The sequence below is a fragment of the Salvelinus fontinalis genome, chromosome 12 (genome assembly GCF_029448725.1).
Source record: "Salvelinus fontinalis isolate EN_2023a chromosome 12, ASM2944872v1, whole genome shotgun sequence".
Lineage (NCBI taxonomy): Eukaryota > Metazoa > Chordata > Actinopteri > Salmoniformes > Salmonidae > Salvelinus > Salvelinus fontinalis.
Window position 1 is genome coordinate 36,118,523 of NC_074676.1, and position 23,719 is coordinate 36,142,241.

The following is a 23,719-nucleotide window of genomic DNA, read 5'->3' on the forward strand; positions in this document are numbered from 1 at the left end:
GATTTGTGAAAGGAAGTACATGAGCACAAGGTGATTCTATCGCCTTCACGCCCACTGGCAGGTTGAACAAATACTGGACCTGTTTCCGATGTATTTAGTCTCCATGGATCTTTTGTCTGTCCCGACTCATCCTCTGAAAAGGATACTGTGATCGTCAGTGTCGGACATTGGAGACGGGACAGGTGAGTTGGCATACTTTAAATCGTTTTACTTTTACTGTAAGCAGTAACTAATGAGTGCTAGCACCTGTCGTGTCGAATTGCTCACATAACTTTATGCGTTAAAGTGGCGCTTAGTGTTTCTAAAATTACATTCAACTAGTTTAGGCTGCTCATCTCACAATGCCGTTGGTGGCGTGTAGACTCATAGCATTTGTTTTTCTTACATGGACTTCAAACAACAGACTACTTCTCCTATTTTTCATACTTTTTATTTGGCCTATCCATTCCTTAGGGCGATCCATTACTCCGATGCGCCTTTGACGGATGGGCGTACGTTTCGAAATCGGCCAAATTGAAGCCATCAAATAAGAAATTTAGATGAAAATCATAAACACCTAAGTATAGCCTACTAAATATGTATAGTTTTATTTCACCTCCACTTCTATTAATAATACCAATGTCTATTGATAATGATTGTGCATGTTTACTCATAGTAAATTGCTAGCTTTCTTTGCATTAGTAGCTAGGTTTTCATCCATTTCATCCAATCGCTCACAGATTTTCATGCGATTGTTCTAAAATCCGCATAAAGAAAATATCCTATGTGAATTTTCCCACCATTGGTGTTTCCACCAAATAGACTTGTTGGCGATAAAAATCAGTGCGTGATGATTTAGTGCACACAACATTTACTTTTTCGTTAACATTTTCATGTACCCAATCAAAACCTAAAGTTCATTGTGTTTCTATCGAATTTTCAACTTTACCGATAGTTCTTGTCATAAAAACGGTTGAGTTTAATAGCAAATGTGCTTACTCTGGTATTGGCGTGTGCAGGCCTGCAGATACAACGCAGGTAGTAGGCTAGACATGATGAGATTATGGATAACAGCGAGAATATTTGTATTTGTCAAATGGCAGTCAAGCATTGACCATGTCACCAGAATAATACCCTCGATATTTATTGGAAAGGAGCATCAAAATCACCTTGCAGTTTTCACCACCCTGGGAAGTTCATCATAATTTATGAAATCTGTAGCCTAATAAAATGCATGGTTTCCAGAGTCATAGTTGGAGGGCCACACACCATATCATCGCGTGAAGTTTACTTAGATTTGATGATTATTATATCAATATTTGCGCATAAAGACTTTTCCACCGCCATTTATAGCATTATTAATTTTACCAACACAAAATATCCCACCATGTCGAACTAAAAAATGATCTGTTGGCATTTATAAAATTACACCCAAACTTCCTGTTTCCATCACAGCTGTCTTGATTTTTTAAAATAAGGTATAACTTTACTCGCATAAAAACTGTGGATGTAAACGTGGTTAGTAGCTAGGTTTCCATGCAATTTTCAACAGATTTTCATGAGACTAGTCTAACATCCGCAAGAAAACAATATGCGCATTTTCCCACGAGAGATGTGCTTCCATCAAATGGGTTTGTTGCAGATAAATCTGTACGCGAGGATGTAGTGCACATAAAAATACCTTTGCGGTTAAATTAACATGTACCGAATATAAAATAAAAAAAAGTTACATGGGTTTCCATCGCATTTTCCACTCAACTGAAAGTTTTCGCACACAAAAGTACTATCTGCGCGCTGTTGGCTAGAGTGCACGAATATCCTACATGATGAGATTATGAGGGCTATTATGAACAAAAGAGGGAGATTATTTGTCCCCCCCAAAAATTCTCATTTTTTTTCACCTTTTTTTTCACCAGGTAGGCAAATTGAGAACAAGTTCTCATTTACAATTGCGACCTGGCCAAGATAAATCAAAGCAGTTCGACACATACAACAACACAGAGTTACACATGGAGTAAAACAAACATACAGTCAATAATAAAGTAGAAAAATAAGTCTACATACAATGTGAGCAAATGAGGTGAGATAAGGGAGGTAAAGGCAAAAAAAGGCCATGGTGGTGAAGTAAATACAATATAGCAAGTAAAATACTGGAATGGTAGATTTGCAGTAGAAGAATGTGCAAAGTAGAAACATAAATAATGGGTTGCAAAGGAGCAAAATAAATAAATAAATAAATACAGTAGGGGAAGAGGTAGTTGTTTGGGCTAAATTATAGATGTGCTATGGTAGCCAAGCATCGAAAATCATGTCACCAGAAAAAGACCCTTGATATTTATTGGAAAGTCGCATCAAGCTCATCACCTTGCACCTACACCACCCTGTGGAGTTCATCATTTATTTAATTTGTAGCCTAAAAACTGCATGCTTTCCCGAGTTGTAGTGGGAGGACCACACAACGTCTCATCGCACAGCCTGGTCAACCAGCCACCCAGCGTTTAACTACAAGTTTGCTTCGATATTATGGTTATTATATCAATATTTGTGCATAAAAGGGTTCCACCGAAATTTCTAGCATAATTAATTTTACCGACACAAAAAGATCCCACCTTGTCTAGCGTTTTTGGTTCTGTGGACATTTGTAAAGTTTACCGAAACATTTTCTGTTGCCATCAGGCCTGTCATTACATTTGTTTTATCTTACTGTGTACTTTACTCGCATACAAAGGATGGATGGAAACCTGGTTTAAAACTTTCAATGGCCTAGTTAAATGGAATATTTAGTTCCATTGTTCCATGGTGGTGTATTTCCACTAATGGAATAACATTGGATGGGAGACCAGCCTTTTCTCCCCATGAGAGCCGCACCCATCATTATGATGACCTTAACAGAGTTATGCAATGTAAATATTATCTGGTCAAAAATAGATATCTCATGTAACTAAATATCACAACAAGTTGTAGTATCATTGCGGGATTAAGAAGTTCGACCAGTAGACCTACAGTATATTCCATTACCCTAAATCTTTGCTAGCTAAAGCTCCGCCTTATCTCAGCTCACTGGTCACCATAACAACACCCACCCGTAGCACGCGCTCCAGCAGGTATATCGCACTGGTCATCCCCAAAGCCAACGCCTACTTTGGCCGCCGCCTTTCCTTTCAGTTCTCTGCTGCCAATGACTGGAACGCATTGCAAAAATCGCTGAAGTTGGAGACATATCTCCCTCACTAACTTTAGCATCAGCCATCTAAGCAGCTTACCGATCGCTGCAGCTGTACATAGCCCATCTGTAAATAGCACACCCAACTACCTACCTCATCCCCATATTGTTTTTATTTACTTTTTTGCTCTTTTGCACACCAGTATTTCTACTTGCACATCATCATCTATTACTTCAGAGTTAATTTGCTAAATTTGAATTACTTCGCTACTATTGCCTATTTATTGCCTTACCTCCTTACTCCATTTGCACACTCTGTATATAGATTTTTCTATTGTGTTATTGACTGTACTTTTGTTTATCCCATGTGTAACTCTGTGTTGTTTTTTGTCGCACTGCTTTGCTTTATCTTGGCCAGGTTGCAGTTGTAAATGAGAACTTGTTCTCAACTGGCCTACCTGGTTAAATAAAGGTGAGAGAAAAAAAAATTGCCCTAAAATTTCACACCCATCTTGCCATTATTCTTTATAACTTTCTGTTAAATGGGGTTTGATATGCTTTAGGTAGAGTAGGCTACTATTACAGGGTTAAATTTAAGGTGTACAAGCTACCATTACAATGTGTTCCAAAAAAAGGAAAGCCTGCAATGCATTTCCCAATCTTTGACTGACTGAGTATTCCATTCTATGTGCAGATACTGGAATGCTCTGTATGAGGTAAGGTTGCTTTGAAGCCAACATGGAGTTAAAGAAGGATCGTGAGTGGTCCCCAGGGGAAGCCGCTCCTACTCCCCCCAACTCTGTCTGCTGTAGGAACATCACCCTGGCTTTCATCCTAGTCTTATTCATCAGCGTCTTTGTGGGCTTGTTGGTTGGTGAGTCATGTGACTTACATAATGCTTATTACCGATAATGTATCGGCTATTTGAGTAGTAATAATCAATTGCATACAGATGTTTGATCCTCTCTGACATCAACAGCATACTTGGTGGAAGAGGAGCATTACTTCATGGAGACGGTAGAGTTGAAGGGTCTCAAGTATGGCCCTGACCTGCAAGATGAAAGCTCTGCATTCTCTATAGTGCTCACTTTTACTCTAAAGACTAAGGTAAGAGCTGACTGCACTGAGATCCTGGGGCCTGATTTCATGTCACACGTTCACATTTTATTGATTTTATTAACAAATAGTTCAAATCTTTCAATCCACTTGCAGATCAAGAATATTTTCATTGCCTCGTCAATAGCACATCACTATATCGACTGTAATATTGTTACATATGGGTAAGTCCAAAGATAATGAATGTTACACTGAATAATAACATATGCCATTTAGCAGATGCTTTTATCGAAAGCAACTTACATGCATGCATACATTTTACGTATGGGCGGTCCCGGGAATCAAGCCTACTATCCTGGCGTTGTAAGCGCTATGCTCTACCAACTGAGCTACAGAGGACCGCACATACTTATATGAAATGTATAGTAAACAAGTGTTTTAGAACCTTATATATTTGTTTACTTTAATTTGATGTTTCCCTTTATTCCAGTAACATCAATGGCAATGTGATGGCCACATATCGACTGGTCTTCAGCGTGTCCAAGGTCCAGCAGTACTCTGATAACTTTATTCAGGACCTTTTAAGGGTAGGACTGAACGCCCTGTTTCATGGGAAGCCCATAGAAGTGCCTGAGTTTGGAGAGATCAACACTATTGTTTTACTGGGTACTATGTCATCTTTTTTTGTCCGATAGTTATGATGTATGATAGAAAATCCCACTCACACTCAAACACCCTGACTAACATATATCCTGATTGTAGTTACAATGTTTTGACCAAAACAGATCAAGAGATGTTGAAAAAGAGGGGGTATAGATAATGCATAGTTCACAACTATCATTTAAGTCTATAGTTACATATTATGTCATGCTTTCTTCCTCATCCAGTCTTTTATTTTCGTGTTCACTCCCCAGGGGCCAGTGGGAAGTCATTCTATAACATTGGAGACGATATGGGTGAGTGTTTCTATTCTACTCTGATATTGATTGCTCTAGAAAAGTCAAGGCGCCGCAGGTCAGGGTTTTCCGTCTGACCATATGATACTGTCTCTCCTCAGCCAGCTGTCCTGACAACACTTTTACCTGTGACAATGGGGAGTGTGTCACCAAGGTCAACGCAGAGTGTGATTTCATCCCGGACTGTGCCGACGGCTCTGATGAAGCTTACTGCTGTAAGTGCTCTTTAACCTCTATGACTGACAGACAGAGACAGACAGTCAGGACAGAGAGAAACACTAAAACATACAATTTTCATGATATACTAACTGACTGCTGTTGTCCCCAGCCTGTGGGACACGCCCGGCCATGGGCAGTAGAATAGTGGGTGGAGTGGATGCCCGTCTTGGGGAGCTGCCCTGGCAGGTCAGTCTGAGGCTGCATGGCAGACACAACTGTGGAGCCTCCATCATCAACAGCCATTGGCTTGTCACTGCTGCTCACTGCTTCGAGAAGTAGGTTACTACACCATGCACCAGTTTCCACTAGATAGCACAGCCACAAAGTCAAAATTGGATTTAGCGTAAAAATGTGGTCTTAATTTAAGGTTAGGGTAAGGCAGTGTGGTTAAGGTTAGGGTTAAGGCTATGTTCAAAATCTCATTTTAATCAGACATTGTAGAAATATGTGGGGATTCTTTGTGGCTGTGGCAACTAGTGACAACCCCTTGCATCTGTCAATAGACTTGCCACACATAGGCTATCAACGTTGAGAAGTGAGGAGTGTCAGTTTGAAGTTGAGTGAATTGACCTCTCTTTTCCAACTCCCTACAGGGACAATGACCCAAAAGAATGGACAGCCCTGGTAGGAGCCAGCCTGGTGAGTGGAGAAGAGTCAGAAGCCATCTCTGTGAACATCAAGTCTGTGTTTGTGTCCCCAGACTACAACCCTATGACCACTGACAACGATGTGACCATGCTGGAGCTAGAGACCCCTCTCACCTTCAGCCCCTACATTCAGCCTGTCTGTCTGCCCTCCTCCTCCCATGTCTTCAGCCCAGGCCGGAACTGTGTGGTGTCAGGCTGGGGGGCTCTCAACCAGCATTCCTGTGAGTTAACTTTGAATTTGTTTTTACAACTACAGCATAACTAAAGTCACACCTTTGCAAGTTACCCTTTGTATTGTGGTGCTCACTGACCCTGCTCTCTGTTGTGCTGTGTAGTTGATACGCCACGATCTCTACAGAAGGCAGTGGTTAATATCATTGATTCAAAGGTCTGCAACAAGTCGTCCGTTTACAGAGGCTCTGTGACCGACAACATGATGTGTGCTGGCTTCCTACAAGGGAAGGTCGACTCCTGTCAGGTGAGAAAGAGAGAGCGATGAGCCTGAAAAGCTATCCGCTTGGAGTCTTTGACATTTTTGTTCCCCTACAGGGTGGCTCTATTTAAGTAATAAGGCCAACATATATATATACACCCTGGCTAAGGGCTGTTGTTAAGCACGACACAATGTGGAGTGCCTGGACACAGCCCTTAGCCGTGGTATATTGGCCATATACCACAAACCCCCAAGGTGCCTTATTGCTATTATAAACTGGTTACCAACGTAATTAGAGCAGTAAAAACATTTTTTTGTACATACCCGTGGTATACTCACGGCTTTCAGCCAATTAGCATTCAGGGCTCGACCCACCCAGTATATAATACTATTATACATACAAAATACATGTCCTTTTTTTCTATTATTGTTGTGTGGAATGTGCACTTAGAGTTCAAATAACACATTGACCCTTAGGGCTGTCCTACAAATAGTGGGCTGGGATTATGGCATGTTGACAAATTCCCTGATTTTATATTAAATCACTATCAGGGTGACTCTGGAGGGCCATTGGTGTGTGAGGAGGCCCCAGGGCGGTTCTTCCTCGCTGGGGTGGTGAGCTGGGGCGTGGGCTGTGCTCAGATCAACAGGCCAGGGGTCTATTCCCGCGTCACCAGGCTACGCAACTGGATCCTCAGCCACACCAACCCTGGCATGGTCCACTACCCTGCACACACCCCGCCAATGGTGCCAGTTACGACACCAAGAGTCAGTCCTACTTCCAAGATAATGGTACCAGCCCCACTCCTGCATGGTAATTTTGGAAGCAAGGTTATAGAGACATTTTAGGTAGTTGATGTTTGATAATTCGGAAAATTTTCAGACCCCTTGACTTTTAAAACATTTTGTAAGGTTACGAACCAAAATTGATTAAATTGTTCTGTTCCCCCTCATCAATTTACACACAATAGCCCATAATGACAAAGCAAAAAAAGTTTTAAAGAAATTTTTGCAAAAAAACAACAACAATTTAAATATCAAATTGACATAAGTACTCAGACCCTTTAAACAGTATTTTGTTGATGCATCTTTGGCAGCGATTACAGCCTTGAGTCTTCTTGGGTATGACGCTACAAGCTTGGCACACCTGTATTTGTGGAGTTTCTCCCATTCTTCTCTGCAGATCCTCTCAAACTTTGTCAGGTTGGATGGGGAGCGTTGCTGCACAGCTATTATCAGGTCTCTCCAGAGATGTTCGAGCGGGTTCAAGTCCGAGCTCTGGCTGGGCCACTCAAGGACATTCAGAGACTTGTCCCGAAGCCAATCCTGCGTTGTCTTGGCTGTGTGCTTAGGGTTGTTGTCCTGTTGGAAGGTGAACCTTCGCCCCAGTCAGAGGTCCTGAGCGCTCTGGAGCAAGTTTTCATCAAGCATCTCTCTGTACTTTGCTCCGTTCATCATTCCCTTGATCCTGACTAGTCTCCCAGTCCCTTCCGCTGAAAAACATCCCCACAGCATGATGCTGCTATCACCATGCTTCACTGTAGGGATGGTGCCAGATTTCCTCCAGATGTGACGCTTGGCATTCAGGACAAGAGTTCAATCTCCGTTTCATCAGACCAGAAAATCTTGTTTCTCATGATCGGAGAGTCCTTTGGGTGCCTTTTGGCAAAATCCAAGCGGGCTGTCATGTGCCTTTTACTGAGGAGTGGTTTCCGTCTGGCCACTCTACCATGAAGGCCTGATTGGTGGAGTGCTGCAGAGATGGTTGTCCTTCTGGAAGATTCTCCCATGTCTACAGAGGAACCCTGGAGCGCTGTCAGAGTGACCATCGGGTTGTTGGTCACCTCCCTGACCAAGGCCCTTCTCCCCCGATTGCTCAGTTTGGCCAGGTGGCCATCTCTAGGAAGAGTCTTGGTGGTTCCAAACTTCTTCCATTTAAGAATGATGGAGGCCACAGTGTTCTTGGGGACCATCAATGCTGCAGAAATGTTTTGGTACCCTTCCCCAGATCTGTGCCTAGACACAATACTGTCTTGGAACACTACGAACAATTCCTTAGACCTCATGGCTTTGTTTTTGCTCTGACGTGCACTTTCAACTGTGGGACCTTGTATAGACAGATGTGTGCCTTTCCAAATCATGTCCAATCATTTGAATTTACCACAGGTGGACTCCAATCAAGTTTTAGAAACATTTCAAGGATGATCAATGGAAACAGGATGAACCTGAGCTCAATTTTGAGTCTCATAGCAAAGGGTCTGAATACTTATGTAAATAAGGTATATTTTTTTATTTTAATAAATGTGCAAAAATATCTAAAAAACAGTTTTCGCTTTGTCATAATGGGATATTGTGTGTAGATTGATGAGAATTTTAGAATAAGGCTGTAACGTAACAAAATGTGGAAAAGGCGAAGGGGTCTGAGTACTTTCCGAATGCACTGTAACTATTTGTGTTTTTTTGGCAGCTGTGAACTGTAGTGAGAACTTCAAGTGCAGGGCTGGGGAGTGTGTCAGCAAAATGAACCCTGAGTGTGATGGTGTCATTGACTGCTCTAACGAGGCTGATGAGAAGAACTGTGGTGAGTTTATCGCTGGCCTGTCTCACAAACGTCTCAGTTGTCAACATACAATGCCTTCAGAAACTATTCACACCCTTTGACTTTTTCCACATTTTGTTGTGTTACAGCCTGAATTTAAAATTGATTAAATTTCAACTTTGGGGCACTGACCTACACACAATACCCGATAATGTCAAAGTGGAATTATGTTTTAAGAAATGTGTACAAATGAATGAAATATGAGTTAAGGAGTAAAAATGTGCATAACAAGTCACATAATAACATAATAACATAATCTAATAATAGTGTTTAACATGATTTTGAATGACCCCACACATACAATTTTATGTTGAGCAGTGCATTTCAAACACAGATCCAACCAAAAATACCAGGGAGGTTTTCTAATGCCTCGCAAAGGGCACCTATTGGATTTCACCATGAGGCCAATGGTGACTTTAAAACAGTTACAAAGTTCAATGGCTGTGATAAGAGAAAACTGAGGATGGATCAACAACATTGAAGTTACTCAACAATACTAACCTAAATGACAGTGAGAGTGAAAAGTAGTAAGCCTGTATAGAATAAAAATATTCCAAACATGCATCACCTCTTTTCTGAGTACGGTATATAACCAGCTTCTCAGGCGCTATCTCAGTGTGCTTCATTCTATATTTAGTATCACGTTTCAACGTAAGACCCAGATGCAGACAACATTGAATTAACAACAGTTTAATAATCCAACAGGGGCAGGTAAAGACAGTTCAAGGGCTGGCAGGGGTCAATAATCCAGATAGGTGGGGCAAAGGTACAGGACAGCAGGTTGGCTCAGGGTAGGCAGAGGTCAGTAATCCTGTTAGGTGGGGCAAAAGTACAGGATGGCAGGCAGGCTCAGGGCAGGCAGAAAAGGTCCAAACTAGAAAACAGGAACAATCGAGAGACAGGAACAGAGGGAAAACCGCTGGTAGGTGTGACGAAACAAAACAAACTGTCAACAGATAAACAGAGAACACAGGTATAAGTACACAGGGGATAATGGGGGAGATGGGCAACACCTGGATGGGGGTGGAGACAATCACAAAGACAGGTGAAACAGATCAGGGTGTGACAGTACCCCCCCACCCCAGGGGCGCCACCTGGCTTCCGTCCTGGGTGCATACCTGGTTGACCGGGGTGTCGGCATTGGAAATCCGCAATGAGGCCCTGGCGGGGAGCCAGCACTTCTCCTCCGGGCCATAACCCTCCCAGTCAACCAGGTACTGGAAACCCCTGCTCCGAGGTCGAACATTCAGGAGACACCTCACCGTGTATGCCGGTTGGCTGTTGATCAGACGAGGGAGAGGGGTGGGCCTGTAAACAGGAGACAAAGGGCTGTGAGACATGGGTTTAACTTGGGACACATGAAACGTGGGGTGTATACGAAGGGTACGGGGCATCAGAAGATGAACAGCAGAGGGGCTAATCATTTTAGAGATGGGAAACGGGCCGATAAACCGGGGGGAGAATTTGCGGAATTCCACCCGAAGGGGCAAATCCCAAGTGGATAGCCATACCTTCTGCCGAGACGATACCGGGGAGCCGGAGTCCGATGGCGATCCGCTTGTCGTCGATACCTGGAGATGGTCTTGAGGAGGGCCGACCGGGCTCTCCTCCAGGTACGACGACAGCGGCGGACAAACATCTGAGTAGAAGGTATGCCGACCTCTTCTCTTCCCGGGGAAGAGCGGGGGCTGATACTCCAGGGAACACTCAAATGGCGATAGCCCCGTGGAAGAGCAAGGAAGGGTGTTGCGGTCGTATTCCACCCACACAAGCTGCTGGCTCCAGGTGGTGGGGTTGGCAGAGACCAGGCAGCGCAGTCTTGAGGTCCTGGTTGACTCGCTCCAACTGATCATTGGACAGGCTGGCCGACGACCCAATGAGGGTGCAGAACGCCTTCCAGAACCGGGATGGTAACTGAGGCCCCGGTTGGAAACCATGTCCATGGGCGGTGCATGGATCAGGAAGACGTGCTGCACTATGAGCTGGGCCGTCTCCTTGGCCAAGTGTAGTTTGAGGGGATGAATGAAGTGGGCAGCTTTGGAAAACCGGGCGACCACAGTCAAGATGGCAGTGTTGCCCTTAGACGGGGGGAGACCCGTGATGAAATCCAGGGATATGTGGGACCAGGGACAGTGAGGGACAGGCAGTGGTTGCAGAAGACCAGCCGGAGCTTGCCGAGGAGTCTTGTTCTGACAACACAGTGACATCCGGAACCATGGTAGGCCACCAAAAGCATTGTCACACGAAGGCCAGGGTCTGACGGGAGCTCGGGTGGCAGGCAAGCCTGGAGGAATGGGCCCACTCCAGGACCACAGAGCAGACAGCGTCAGGCACAACCATCCGGTTATCTGTGCCCCCCCATGGTTCGAATCAAAGACGGTTCAGCAGAGTTCTTCTGCAGAGTTATTTGAGGAAGTAAAGAAAGGAAGGCTCCACACCACTCTTTCACTTGAGTATCTTACCTAGTTATTTTCAAATTATCTAATTTTGCTGTTTTGTAGCTTTGGCAACTATGTGTGTGTTCCCAATTCGCTCCTCTTCCTGTAGGCTTTACAGACGCTCCCCACCCCTTGGCTGCAACCTTTCTAATTTAGTGTACCCGGCGCGTACAACCCATGTGGAATTCCTGGTCTCTGGCAGCGTTTAAAACTGCAATCTGCGGTCAAGAACGTTGAGTTCATCTCCGCCTATGCTGCCCTTCAGTCCCTTGACTTTTTGGCCCCGATGAGACATGGATCACCCCAGAGAACACTGCTACTCCAGCTGCTCTGGCTTCATCTGACAATGTTTTCTCTCATAGTCTGAGATTATTTGGTCGTCGCGGTGGTGGCACAGGGCTACTAATTTCTCCTAAGTGGAGATTTTCTATTTTCTGCCTCTCACCTGTCCATCTCCTCATTTGAATTCAATGCTGTCACTGTCACTTGTCCACTAAAGCTTAACATTGTTGTCATCTATCACCCACCAGGTGCCCTTACAGAGTGCTCTTTGAGGTTCCCTCAATGAGCTTGACACCTTGATAAGCAAATTTCCTGCCGATGGCTCACCGCTCTTAGTACTTCAATCTTCCTGTCTGTCTTCGATTAATTTCTTTCCAACTCTCTCTTTACCCTCCTTGCCTCTTTTGACTTCACCCTTTCCTAGTCTCCTCCCAATCACAAGGCAGGCAATATGCTAAACCTCATCTTTACTAGATGCTGTTCGCCCCCAGGTCTCTGATCACTACTTTATTTGCTTTTCTGTGTCCCTTTCCTCCAATCCTAGTCACTTAGCCCCTATCTTCGCTCTCTCTCCCACTACTCTCTCCCCTTCTATCCTATCATCTCTCTGTTCTGCTGAATCCTTTCCCCTCCTGTCTCCTGATTCTGCCTCTTCAACCCTACTCTCCTCCCTTTCCGCATCCTATGACTCGCACTATCCCTCTTTCCTCCAGGCCGGCTCAGCCCTCCCTTCCTGCTCTATGGCAGAGTGACTAATTGCGAGCTTACAGAAAAGTGAAAATGGAGGAAAACTAAACTTCTGGAGGACCTACCATCCTTCCACTCCCTCACTCAACCTTCTCTTCCTTTGTATGCGCTGCTAAAGCCACGTTATATCACTATAAATGTCAAGCTACTGCCTCTAACCCTAGGAAACTCCTTAATCTTCCACACCCTCCACTCCCTCCTCCTCTGTGGACGACTTTGTCAACTACTTTGAAAAGAAGGTTGACGACATCCGCTCCTCATTCACTCAGCCTATTGAGTCCACTGGTCCCACTCACACCGAACTACCCTACGCCTTGACCTCTTTCTCCCCTCTCTCTCCAGATGAAATCCTGCGACTAGTGAGGTCCAGCCGCGCGACAACCTGCCCTCTCAACCCCATCCCCTCCTCCCTTCTCTAGACCATCTCTGGAGACCTCCCTCATAAACTCATCCCTGACCACTGGCTGCGTCCCCTCTGACTTAAAATAGCATGACTCGCTACCCTCTTCAAGATACCAACACTTGACTCCTCTGACATCAAAAACTACAGACCGGTATCCCTTTATTTGCTTTCCAAAACACTTGAGTATGCTGTCTCTGACCAACTCTCTCGCTATCTCTCTCATAACAATCTTCTTGACCCTAACCAGTCATGCTTCTACTCTTCTCTGTGTCACTGCCAAAGCTAAATGTCTATCCTCTGTTCTCATCCTCCTAGATCTAACCGCTGCCTTCGACACCATGGACCATCAGATCCTCCTCTCCACCCTCTCAGGGCTAGGTGTCTCAGGCTCTGCACACTCTTGGATTGCATCCTACCTGGCAGGCTGCTCCAACCAGGCAGGGTTTCCAGGTCTAGATACAATTCCCAGGCCAATGACCACTCAAAACCTGCCCAAAAGGCCTGAAAACTTTCCACATTTATACAATAAACCCTTTTTCCATAACATTATCGAGACAATTAAGAAGGAATATCTATGTAACTTGTAACAACGTTAGAAGCAAAATTCGGTTGATCAAAATAATAATTATTGCGAGCTATGACATGACGTAATAAAATACTTTAAATATGTCGCAAGAGAAAAGATAACTTGCCCCTATTAAACTCGCCAGATCATTTTCCATCAATGGATGTCGATTTAACTAATTTGACTGCTATGATTAAGCAATAAGGCACGAGGAGGGTATGGTACTGTATATGATCAATATACCATGGCTGAGGGCTGTTCTTAAGCATGACGTAACGCGGAATGCCTGGATACAGCCATTAGCCGTGGTATATTGGCCATATACCACAAACCCTTATTGTTATTATGTACTGGCTACCAACATAGTAAAAAGAAATGGGATCATACCCATGCTCTATGGTCCGATATACCACGGCTTTCAGCCAGTCAGCAATCAGGGCTCTAACCCGGTTTAAAATGTTAAATAAATCCCTTTTACGCATATGCATATCTATAGATAAATCTGACAGGAGAGTTCGAGTGATGAAAGTTGGACAGAGGATCTCAAATTCTCTGAGCAAGAAACACTTAAAAAATGAATGTTGGGCTATTTTATGGCAATTGTGCTATTATTATGTGTCAGACGTTAAGACTACAAACCATTATAAATGACCCATTTGAGAGATTGACTTGTAATTTCAATAGGCATAGTCCACAGTAGCGGTGCATGGGTAAAATCACCGGGGAAGCCAATCGAGAGAAAAATGTCATATTACAACCCGTGTTGTGATAACTACATTGTTTTCTCTATAACCTGTTAGTTCATATGCCTTGACACCGTGATATATAGGCCTAAGGCCGAGACAATAAGAAGTGGCAGAATAAATTCAACCATACATTTATTTCATTACAAAACCGGAGAGCAACATCTGTCCGGTGAAGTCCACAAAACATATTGGAATTAACAAACAGTTACAGGACCTATAGCAATGTCAAGCAAGGCAATGTTTCCACCATTTTTTGTACAACAAAACAATTATTGATTTAGAACCATGGAGAGTTACCTCAAGTCGCAAAGAAAACTATATCTGTCTCCACTGTTCCAGAACCATTTCAACATCATGTAATCACCTATTCTTAGTCTAATACAGTAACAATTTAGTCCAATCAACGTAAGCTAAATATGATGTAGCTGTCCATGGTACTGATGTCTCTCTCTCGGTGTGTGTGTGTGTGTGTGAGACTCAGCCTACAGTACTAGTAGAGAAACGCCAATGCCATCCTCCTCTTTCATGTTGCCTAAACGGTCTATGACTCTGTCATACAGTACACGCTTTTAGTTTTTGTTGTCCTAGGCTACCTGGCTTAAGTACTTGCTTGCTAGCCTAACATCATTTTATGGGCAACGATACGCCAGGCCATCTAGTTAACATTAGCATACTACATCTAGCTAGATGTCGAACTCCCACCCTCTCAGGTTAGGGGCCAGTACGGAGAATTAAGTAAAACCACAAGTCCAAATCACTATCTCCATCCATGGCTAATTTAGGAAATTTTAGCTAGCTAGCCACCGGAGGACAACAACACAACGAGATCCAACAATTAAAGTTTTTTTTCTGTCAATAATGATATTTGACTTGTAATGTGATTGGTCTGAAGCCAAATCCAAACTGGCTTCCCTTAACACTTTTTTTTTTGGTGCTCCAGGACCATTCACAGTTGAGCTCGCTCAGTTTAGCTCAACGCTGATTGGCTATTATTTTATGTATATATACTTTTAAAAAAAAATCAAAGTAGACCAAATGACTTCCCTTGTATTCAATGCTAATGGTGGCAGCAATGTCACACTCTTTCTGACCAAACATCAACAGATAGATATGCTACACATACTGAGACACAGGGGCACTGTTCTGTTCCCTCATATGCTTACTCTGGTGAGATAAGTTCAGCCTCTTGGGAATTGAATGACATTCATGAAAAAGAGAGAGACTAAAGATTCATTATTATTATTAATATTATAATTTTGAGACTAATTCAATCAACATGAATAGGGAGGCGATTTCGAGGTAAGAAGTGCTTGCGTTTCCCAATAGCCAGCTGGAATAGGCTATTGAGGATGGGGTCATAATTTCAATCACTGAATTAAATATTAATAATATGTATATGAACTGAATATGCTTGTCAACAACAGCTAGTGTTTTTATTTTATATATGTTTTACTTGTAGCCTAATCTGTGTACTGTTACGGTCAATGTAATGCGTTCTAACAACTGATCGGCAATTGCGATAGAGCTTTGATAACTTCCGATTGAATTAATTAAACATGGCCATTAACAATTGCATAATTGGCACAAATTAATTTGCAATGACTCCAGTGATATCGTTAATTCCACATATTTATTTTAGCAAATGTTAGCCTACAGTAGACTACAATGGTATATACATGAATAGGCTAATTGATGGCGAACAGAGGCAAATGTCAGTTGCATTGAGGACTTTTCCCCATAAATGAACCAGGCGAGGGATTTCCTTAACTTCCATTTCAGATTTCCAATCGCGCAGCCCCCGATACCCAAGAACTGATGAGCATGCGTAAAACACTTCGCTTGATACCGTTTCTTTAAGAGAAGTCGACATTAGAATGGAGCTTAAACCACCTCAGCGTCAAGTTATGTAATGCGCTCTAGTGCCCACAAAGTCGTTTTCCAGTGCTTTGGCTCATTTATTTATTTGATGTGCATCAGTTCTAGCGTGTTAATGTTTTATGGAAGAAGGGTTGGAAAAAAGTAGGCGTCTGCATAATGACAACCTATACTGAACAAAAATACAGTGAACAAAAAAAATATAAAAATGTTAACGCAGCATGCAACAATTTCAAAGATTTGACTGAGTTACAGTTCAGATGAGGAAATCAGTCAATTGAAATAAATTAATTAGGCCCTAATCTATGGATAAAACATGACTGGGAATACAGATGTGCATCTGTTGGTCACAGATACCTTAAAAGAAATGGGCCTCACAATGGGCCACAGGATCTCTAAAATGCAATTGCGTTCGTTGTTTGTAGCTTATGACTGTCTATAACACCACCGCCACCATGGGGCACTAAGTTCACAACGTTTACATCAGCAAACCGCTCGCCCACACAACGCCATACACGTGGTCTGCGGTTGTGAACCCGGCTGGATGTACTGCCAAAAATCTCTAAAACTATGTTGGAGTCTTATGGTAGAGAAATTAACATGACATTTTCTGGCAACAGTTCTGGTGGACATTCCTGCAGTCAGCATGCCAATTGCACGCGCCCTCAACTTGAGACATCTGTGGCATTGTGTTGTGTGACAAAGCTGCACATTTTAAAGTGGCCTTTTATTGTCCCTAGCACAAGGTGCACCTGTGTAATGATCATGCTGTTTAATGAGCTCCTTGATATGCCACACCTGTCAGGTAGATGGATTATCTTGGCAAAGGAGAAATGGTCACTAACAAGGATGTAAACAAATATGTGCACAAAATTTGAGAGAAATACGCTTTTTGTGCAGATGAAACATTTCTGGCATCTTTTATTTCAGCTCATGAAACATGGAACCAGCACTTTACATGTTGCGTTTATATTTTTGTTCAGTGTACATAGCCTGCCTAGAGCTAGTAAAAAGTTGTCATGACATGCGCGAGTGCTGCTCTTGCTCCTCTTACTCAAGTGGCTCAGCCAATAGTGGACTAAGCTTCCTGCTGCAGTGCTCTCTCAACACACACACTCCTCCAGCCCTTCCCACCACTCACTCACTCAGAAACAGCCTGCCTGACAGTCAGCAGCAGGTCACAGTGAAATATTTTTTAAAGAGAAATGCCATGGTGGTCACGGTGTAACTTAATACACTATATATACAAAACTATGTGGACACCGCTTCAAATTAGTGGATTTGGCTATTTCAGCCACACCTTTGCTAACAGGTGTATAAAATCGAGCACACAGACATGCAATCTCCATAGACAAACATTGGCAGTAGAATGGCCTTACTGAAGAGCGCAGTGACTTTCAATGTGGCACCGTCATAGGATGCCACCTTTCCAACAAGTCAGTGCGTCAGGTCAACTGTAAGTGCAGTTATTGTGAAGTGGCAACATCTAAGAGCAACAACGGCTCAGCCGTGAAGTGGTAAGACACACAATCTCACAAAATGGGACTGCCAACTGTTGTAGCGCGTAATAATTGTCTCTCCTCGCTTGCAACACTCACTACTGAGTTCCAAACTGCCTCTGGAAGCAGCCTCAGCACAGTAAATGTTTGTCGGGAGCTTCTTGAAATGGGTTGTCACGGCTGAGCAGCCGCACACAAGCCTAAGTTCACCCTGCGCAATGCCAAGCGTTGGCTGGAGTGGTGTAAAGCGCGCCGCCATTGGACTCTGTAGCAGTGGAAACACTTTCTCTGGAGTGATGAATCACACTTCACCATCTGGCAGTCCGACGGACGAATCTGGGTTTGGCGGATGCCAGGAGAACACTACCTGCCCGAATGCATAGTGTCAACTGTAAATTTTGGTGGAGGAGGAATAATGATCTGGGGCTGTTTTTCATGGTTCGGGCTAGGCCCCTTAGTTTCATTGAAGGGGAATCTTAACGCTACAGCATACAATGATATTCTAGACGATTCTGTGCTTCCAACTTTGTGGCAACAGTTTGGGGAGGCCCTTACCTGTTTCAGCATGACAATGCCTCCGTGCACAAAGTGAGGTCTATACAGAAATGGTTTGTCGAGATCGGTGTGGAAGAGCTTGACTGGCCTGCACAGAACCCTGACCTCAACTCCATCGAACACTTTTGGGATTAATTGGAATGCCGACTGCGAGCCAGGCCTAATCGCCCAACATCAGTGACCAACCTCACTAATGCTCTTGTGGCTGAATGGAAGCAAGTCCCGCAGCAATGCTCCAACATCTAGTCGAACGCCTTCCCAGAAGAGTGGAGGCTGTTATAGCAGTAAATGGGGGACCAACTCCATATTAATGCCCATGATTTTGGAATGAGATGTTCGATGAGCAGGCGTCCACATACTTTTGGTCATGTAGTGTATTTCATTTTGGATGTCGGCCCACCACCTCAACCTCAACTAGGCGGAGCTGCTCTTCCTCTCGGGGAAGGCCTACCCACTCAAAGACCTCCAGCACGGTTGACAACTCCCCGGTGTCCCCCTCCCAGAGTGCAAAGATCCTTGATGTGAACCTAGACAACACCCTGTCGTTCTCTGCAAACATCAAAGCAGTGAATCGCCCCTGCAGGTTCATGCTCTACAACATCCATGGAGTATGACCCTACCACACACAGGAAGCGGCGCAGGTCCTAATCCAGGCACTTGTCATCGCCTGTCTGGACTACTGCAACTCGCTGTTGGCTGGGTTCTCACTTGTGCCATCAAACCCCTGCTACTTATCGAGAATGCTGCAGCACGACTGTTGTTCAACCTTCCCAAGTTCTCCCTCGTCTCACCACTCCTGCCCACTCCACTGTCTTCCAGCCGAAACTTGCATCCACTACAAGACCATGGTACTTGCCTACGAAGCAACAAGACAAACTGCCCCTCCTTACCTTCAGGCTATGCTCAAACCCTACACTCCAACCTGAGCACTCTATTCTGCCACCTCTGGTCTCTTGGCCCTCCCACCCCTACAGCTTTCCCCTGAAGCTAAGATACCAGAGTTCCTGCCCATCTTCCCGAAAAATGTCTGAAACCTACTGCTTCAAAGAGTATCTTAAATAATCCCACAGCACCCCCCCCCCCCCCCCTTCACCTGACACCTTCCTTAGCTCTGACTTTGCTGTTACTGTAGCTACTTATGAGTTAAAAAAATTGTACTTTCTATGTCTGATATGTGGTTGTCTCACCTAGCTATCTTAAGAAGAATGCACTAACTCTAAGTCATTCTGGATAAGAGCATCTGCTAAATGACTAAAATGTAAATAACGGACTAAAGTAAAACTGCAGAAATTGTGGGAAATAAATTAACTTCATGTCCTGAATACAAAGCGTTATGCTTGAGGCAAATCCAACACAACACATCATTGAGTACCACTCTTCATATTTTCAAGCATATTGTTGGCTTCATCATGTTATGGGTATACTTGTCATCGGCAAGGACTAGGGAGTTTTTTAGGATAAAACGAAATGGAATCGAGCTAAGCACAGGCAAAATCTAGACGAAAACCTGGCTCAGTCTGCTTTCCAACAGACACTGGGAGACAAATTCACCTTTCAGCAGGACAATAACCTGAAACACAACGCCAAATATACACTGGAGTCGCTTACCAAGACGACATTGAATGCTCCTGAGTGGCCTAGTTACAGTGTTGACTTAAATCAGCTTGAAAATCTATGACAAGACTTGAAAATGGCTGTCTAGCAATAATCAACAACCAACTTGACAGAGCTTGAGGAATTTTTTGAAGAATAATGTGCAAATATTGTACAATCCAGGTGTGCAAAGCTCTTAGACTTACAGCTGTAATTGCTGCCAAAGATGATTCTAACATATATTGACTCAGGGGTGTGAATACTTATGTAAATGAGATTTCTGTATTTAATTTTCAATAAATTAGCAAAAATTTCAAAAAACATGTTTTCACTTTGTTTTTATGGGGTATTGTGTGTAGATGGGTGAGAAAAAAAAAATATTTAATCAACTTTGAATTCAGGCTGTAACGACAAAATGTGGAATAAGTCAAGGGTATACTCTCTGAAGGCACTGTATGTAGCAGATGTAGATGGACCCAATTTTACAATCCCTCTTCAAAACATTGATGACTTTTAAAGTTCTAAGTTGCCATCCTGTACTCTGTCTCTCCTTAGACTGTGGCATGCGTCCGGCAGTGGGCTCCCAGAGGATTGTGGGTGGCTTGACTGCACGGAGGGGGGAGTGGCCATGGATTGGCAGCCTACAGTATCAACGCTTACACCGCTGTGGAGCCACTCTCATACACTCTAAGTGGCTCCTGACTGCTGCCCACTGCTTCAAAGGGTACAGAATACATCACTGTCTGTCAGGGCCTAACATGTATTGTAGACCATTCACATTGTCACATACTGTAGAAGAGTGATTCCTCATGGAACCCAGACAAAAAAAGACTATGATTTGGGGGATTTTCATTAAATGTAATCCAAGGATTAGTCCTTTGGAGGAAAGATTGTTGACATACATTTGACATTTGTATCTAAACGCATAATATAGAAATTATTTATCAAAGTTGGCATATTTATGACATTTTGGCCTTACCCAGGCCTCCTTTAAGACTCCCTAATGTTTAATCTGTAGATGCTACAAAGCAAACATTGGTGTCAGATGAAGCTTTACCACTTGCTCTGTAATATGAGTAGTATTTAGATTTCCAAAACTGTTTTTTCTTTACATTAATTTATGAATATTGACAAATATAAACATACACTTTTCTATACATTGTTGAACATAATATACTCTACGTGCATATCAAAGTTCCAGAGCGGGATCTCTGCTAGTTTTAAAGTTCAGCAAATCACATCCAGCAAATCACCAGCAGAGGGTGAACATTTTGAATCCATTTTCACATTCACTCTTTTGGTAACATTTACAAATTTGATCATAACTCTAAAAGTAGCAGGGATCCCACTTTTTAAATTGTGATCTGCCCGTAGAGCAGGGTTCCCCAACTGGCAGCCCATGGACCGAATTTTGCCCCCCTAGTGTCCTAAGCAAAAACATTTTTTATTTTTTCCATTGTTGGACATAAAATACTAAAAACACCAGGAAATCGAGAGAGACGTGAGAGACGTGATCGTATACAAATGTAAGCATGGTTTGAAATGATTGTTTTAGTCAAATATTATATCTGTTTGGGATTCTTGCAGTCAATTTGCAGTCTACAAATGATTTGTAATTATGTTTCCGGGCCCCCGACCATCCGCTCAAGAAAAAAAAATCTGAATCTAGTTGATTGACTCTGTCGAAGAGTATATTACTTTCAACAATGTAAAAAATTGCCAAATAAATTGTCTTTTCAATATTCAGCTTTATATTTTTCAATATTCATAAATTAATGTTTAAAAAAGTTATTGAAATCAAAATACTACTCATATTACAGAGCAAGCACGTGACACCCATGTTTGCTTTGTAGCACCTACAGATGAAACACTAATGTGTCTGGGTAAGACATGAGTAAGGCTAAAATGTCATAAATATATAAACTTTTATAAATTATTTCTCAATTGTTCTAGATACAAATGTCAAATATGAGTCAACAATCCTTCGTCTAAAGTACTATTCTATGGATTACATTTCATGATAATCCTCAAAGTCATGGATTTTTTTGTCTGGGTTTCATGAGGAATCATTCATAAATTGTTTACTTACACAGGGAGGGACATAAGATTCCCCATAACATATCCTTTCATTTTTAAGAATAGGGTAAAGGTGTGCATGTCTGTCTGTCTCCAGTGCACCTCATAACTAACTGTACATAGAACATTCACTTCTACACATACTCCAAAATCCATTTCCTGCCTAAACGGCCAGTTAAATCATCAGCTCATTGTCCTCATCTCATCACCGTAGTAACTCCAACCCTGTCGCCTGGTCAGTGAGTCTGGGTTCAGTGCTGAGGTCCGGGGTGGGAGCTCTGGTTATCCCCATCCAGAGGATCATACTGCACCCGGGCTTCAACAGCACCAACATGGACCATGATGTGGCCCTGCTGGAGATGGCTGTCCCAGCACCCAGGTCCTACACAATCCAGTTGGTTTGCCTCCCCTCTCCTGTACACAGCTTTCTGAAGAACACTGAGTGCTACATCACTGGCTGGGGCTCCATGAGGGAGGGAGGTGAGAGTATTATCAGATAAAGACATTCTGTTGTGATAAAATGTTTCATATGTTCAAATAAGTGATGTGTGTGTATAAATCTTGAAATGTCATTATTTGACTATGTGACTCATGTTAACATTTGTCTCACCCACAGGTTCTCTGACCAACCTGCTCCAGAAAGCTGATGTAAACATCATCGAGCAGTCAGACTGCCAGCAGGCATACGGCAACAGCCTCACCCCAAGCATGATGTGTGCCGGCTACATGGAGGGGGGCAAAGACACATGCCTGGTAAGAGCTCAAATGACATGAAGTGCAGTGCACACTATCTCCAAGTTGGATGCAACTGAAGTCTTTCAAAACATTTAAACTCAAGATAAGTTAACATTTTAACTTATCTTTTAAAGTTAACTTTGAGTGGTTGTTTATTCTAAGAAACTGCTGCACTTAAGTGATGCTTATCTTTACATTTTTTCTCCTTAAAACTGCAAACGGCAGTCAGCCTCTTCTCTTAAGCTGCTTATGTAACCAAGTCAGCCGATTTGCATTCCTGGGTCCAGGCATCCAGCGTCTAGCTAGCCAAATGGCACTCTACTCAGCAAAATAACTAAAATAATGCCACAAGCAGTCAGTTCTCAAAAGTACATTTATGGTGACAAACATCTAAATCAGGTGACTTATTTTTGTTCTTATGCTCTAAAGCCATCTTCCCAGGACCAATGCACATTTTGGATGTACTTATTGCCTTGTATTTTCAATTCTCTAACAAAGTTGTCAACCGAGATCTCCGTTTCTGAAACGCAGGGAGATTCTGGTGGCCCCTTGACATGTCGTGAATTCTCTGGCCAGTGGTTTGTTGCCGGGGTAACTAGCTGGGGACATGGCTGCGGACGCACTGCTTTCCCAGGAGTCTATATGCGGGTCACTGCCATCAGGGAATGGATATCCAACTATCTGCACTTCTGAGGCTATGGAAGAGAGAAGGAATTGAGACTGACAGAGATATCATACAATACTTGACACAAAATGAGATTTCTACATTGCAGCCACCACTGGCATTTGTGTGTTACTGGTCAAGGAAGATACGCCACCAGTAAACTGCCTGGAGAGTCCAGCTGAAAGTTTAATCTTGGACAATAATGTGGATAACTGGTCCATGGACATTTTACTACAACATACATTATTAAATGGGGAAGTGTATTTATTTTAGTCTTTGTGGGTCCAAAAATATATTTCATTTTATTGGCATTTACCCAACTGTCATTTGTCTTATTTAGCCAACTGTCATTTGTCTTATTTAGCCAATCACCATTTTGATGCAAGTTCAATAGACCAACCAAAACATTTGACAATTATGTACACAGCTATAGCAGATTCTTGTCAGGAAGTCTTGCATGAAAGCATCTTTACGTGGCTAAATCTACAT

At 43.0% G+C, this 23,719-nt stretch overlaps 1 protein-coding gene across 1 annotated transcript; it reads left to right on the forward strand.

Annotated features, from left to right (window-relative positions):
- tmprss9 (transmembrane serine protease 9) lies at nucleotides 1-23,545 on the forward strand. The gene is made up of 17 exons (XM_055940552.1): nucleotides 1-182; nucleotides 3,561-3,614; nucleotides 3,837-4,016; nucleotides 4,122-4,249; nucleotides 4,355-4,422; nucleotides 4,689-4,864; nucleotides 5,113-5,154; nucleotides 5,256-5,369; nucleotides 5,483-5,648; nucleotides 5,967-6,241; nucleotides 6,356-6,498; nucleotides 7,006-7,267; nucleotides 8,921-9,034; nucleotides 20,311-20,479; nucleotides 22,046-22,311; nucleotides 22,448-22,584; nucleotides 23,098-23,545. Exons 3-17 carry the CDS (start codon nucleotides 3,881-3,883, stop codon nucleotides 23,257-23,259), a joined length of 2,358 nt encoding a protein of 785 aa, XP_055796527.1. The 5' UTR covers nucleotides 1-182; nucleotides 3,561-3,614; nucleotides 3,837-3,880; the 3' UTR covers nucleotides 23,260-23,545.
- Nucleotides 23,546-23,719: the final 174 nt, after the last annotated feature.

Excerpts from the sequence above, each read along its gene's own strand:
- tmprss9 (XM_055940552.1), top strand. The coding sequence starts at position 3,881 with ATGGAGTTAAAGAAGGATCGTGAGTGGTCCCCAGGGGAAGCCGCTCCT. Across the intron at positions 4,250-4,354 it reads CTTTTACTCTAAAGACTAAG|ATCAAGAATATTTTCATTGC; the intron begins GTAAGAGCTGAC and ends ATCCACTTGCAG. Across the intron at positions 4,423-4,688 it reads TGTAATATTGTTACATATGG|TAACATCAATGGCAATGTGA; the intron begins GTAAGTCCAAAG and ends CCTTTATTCCAG.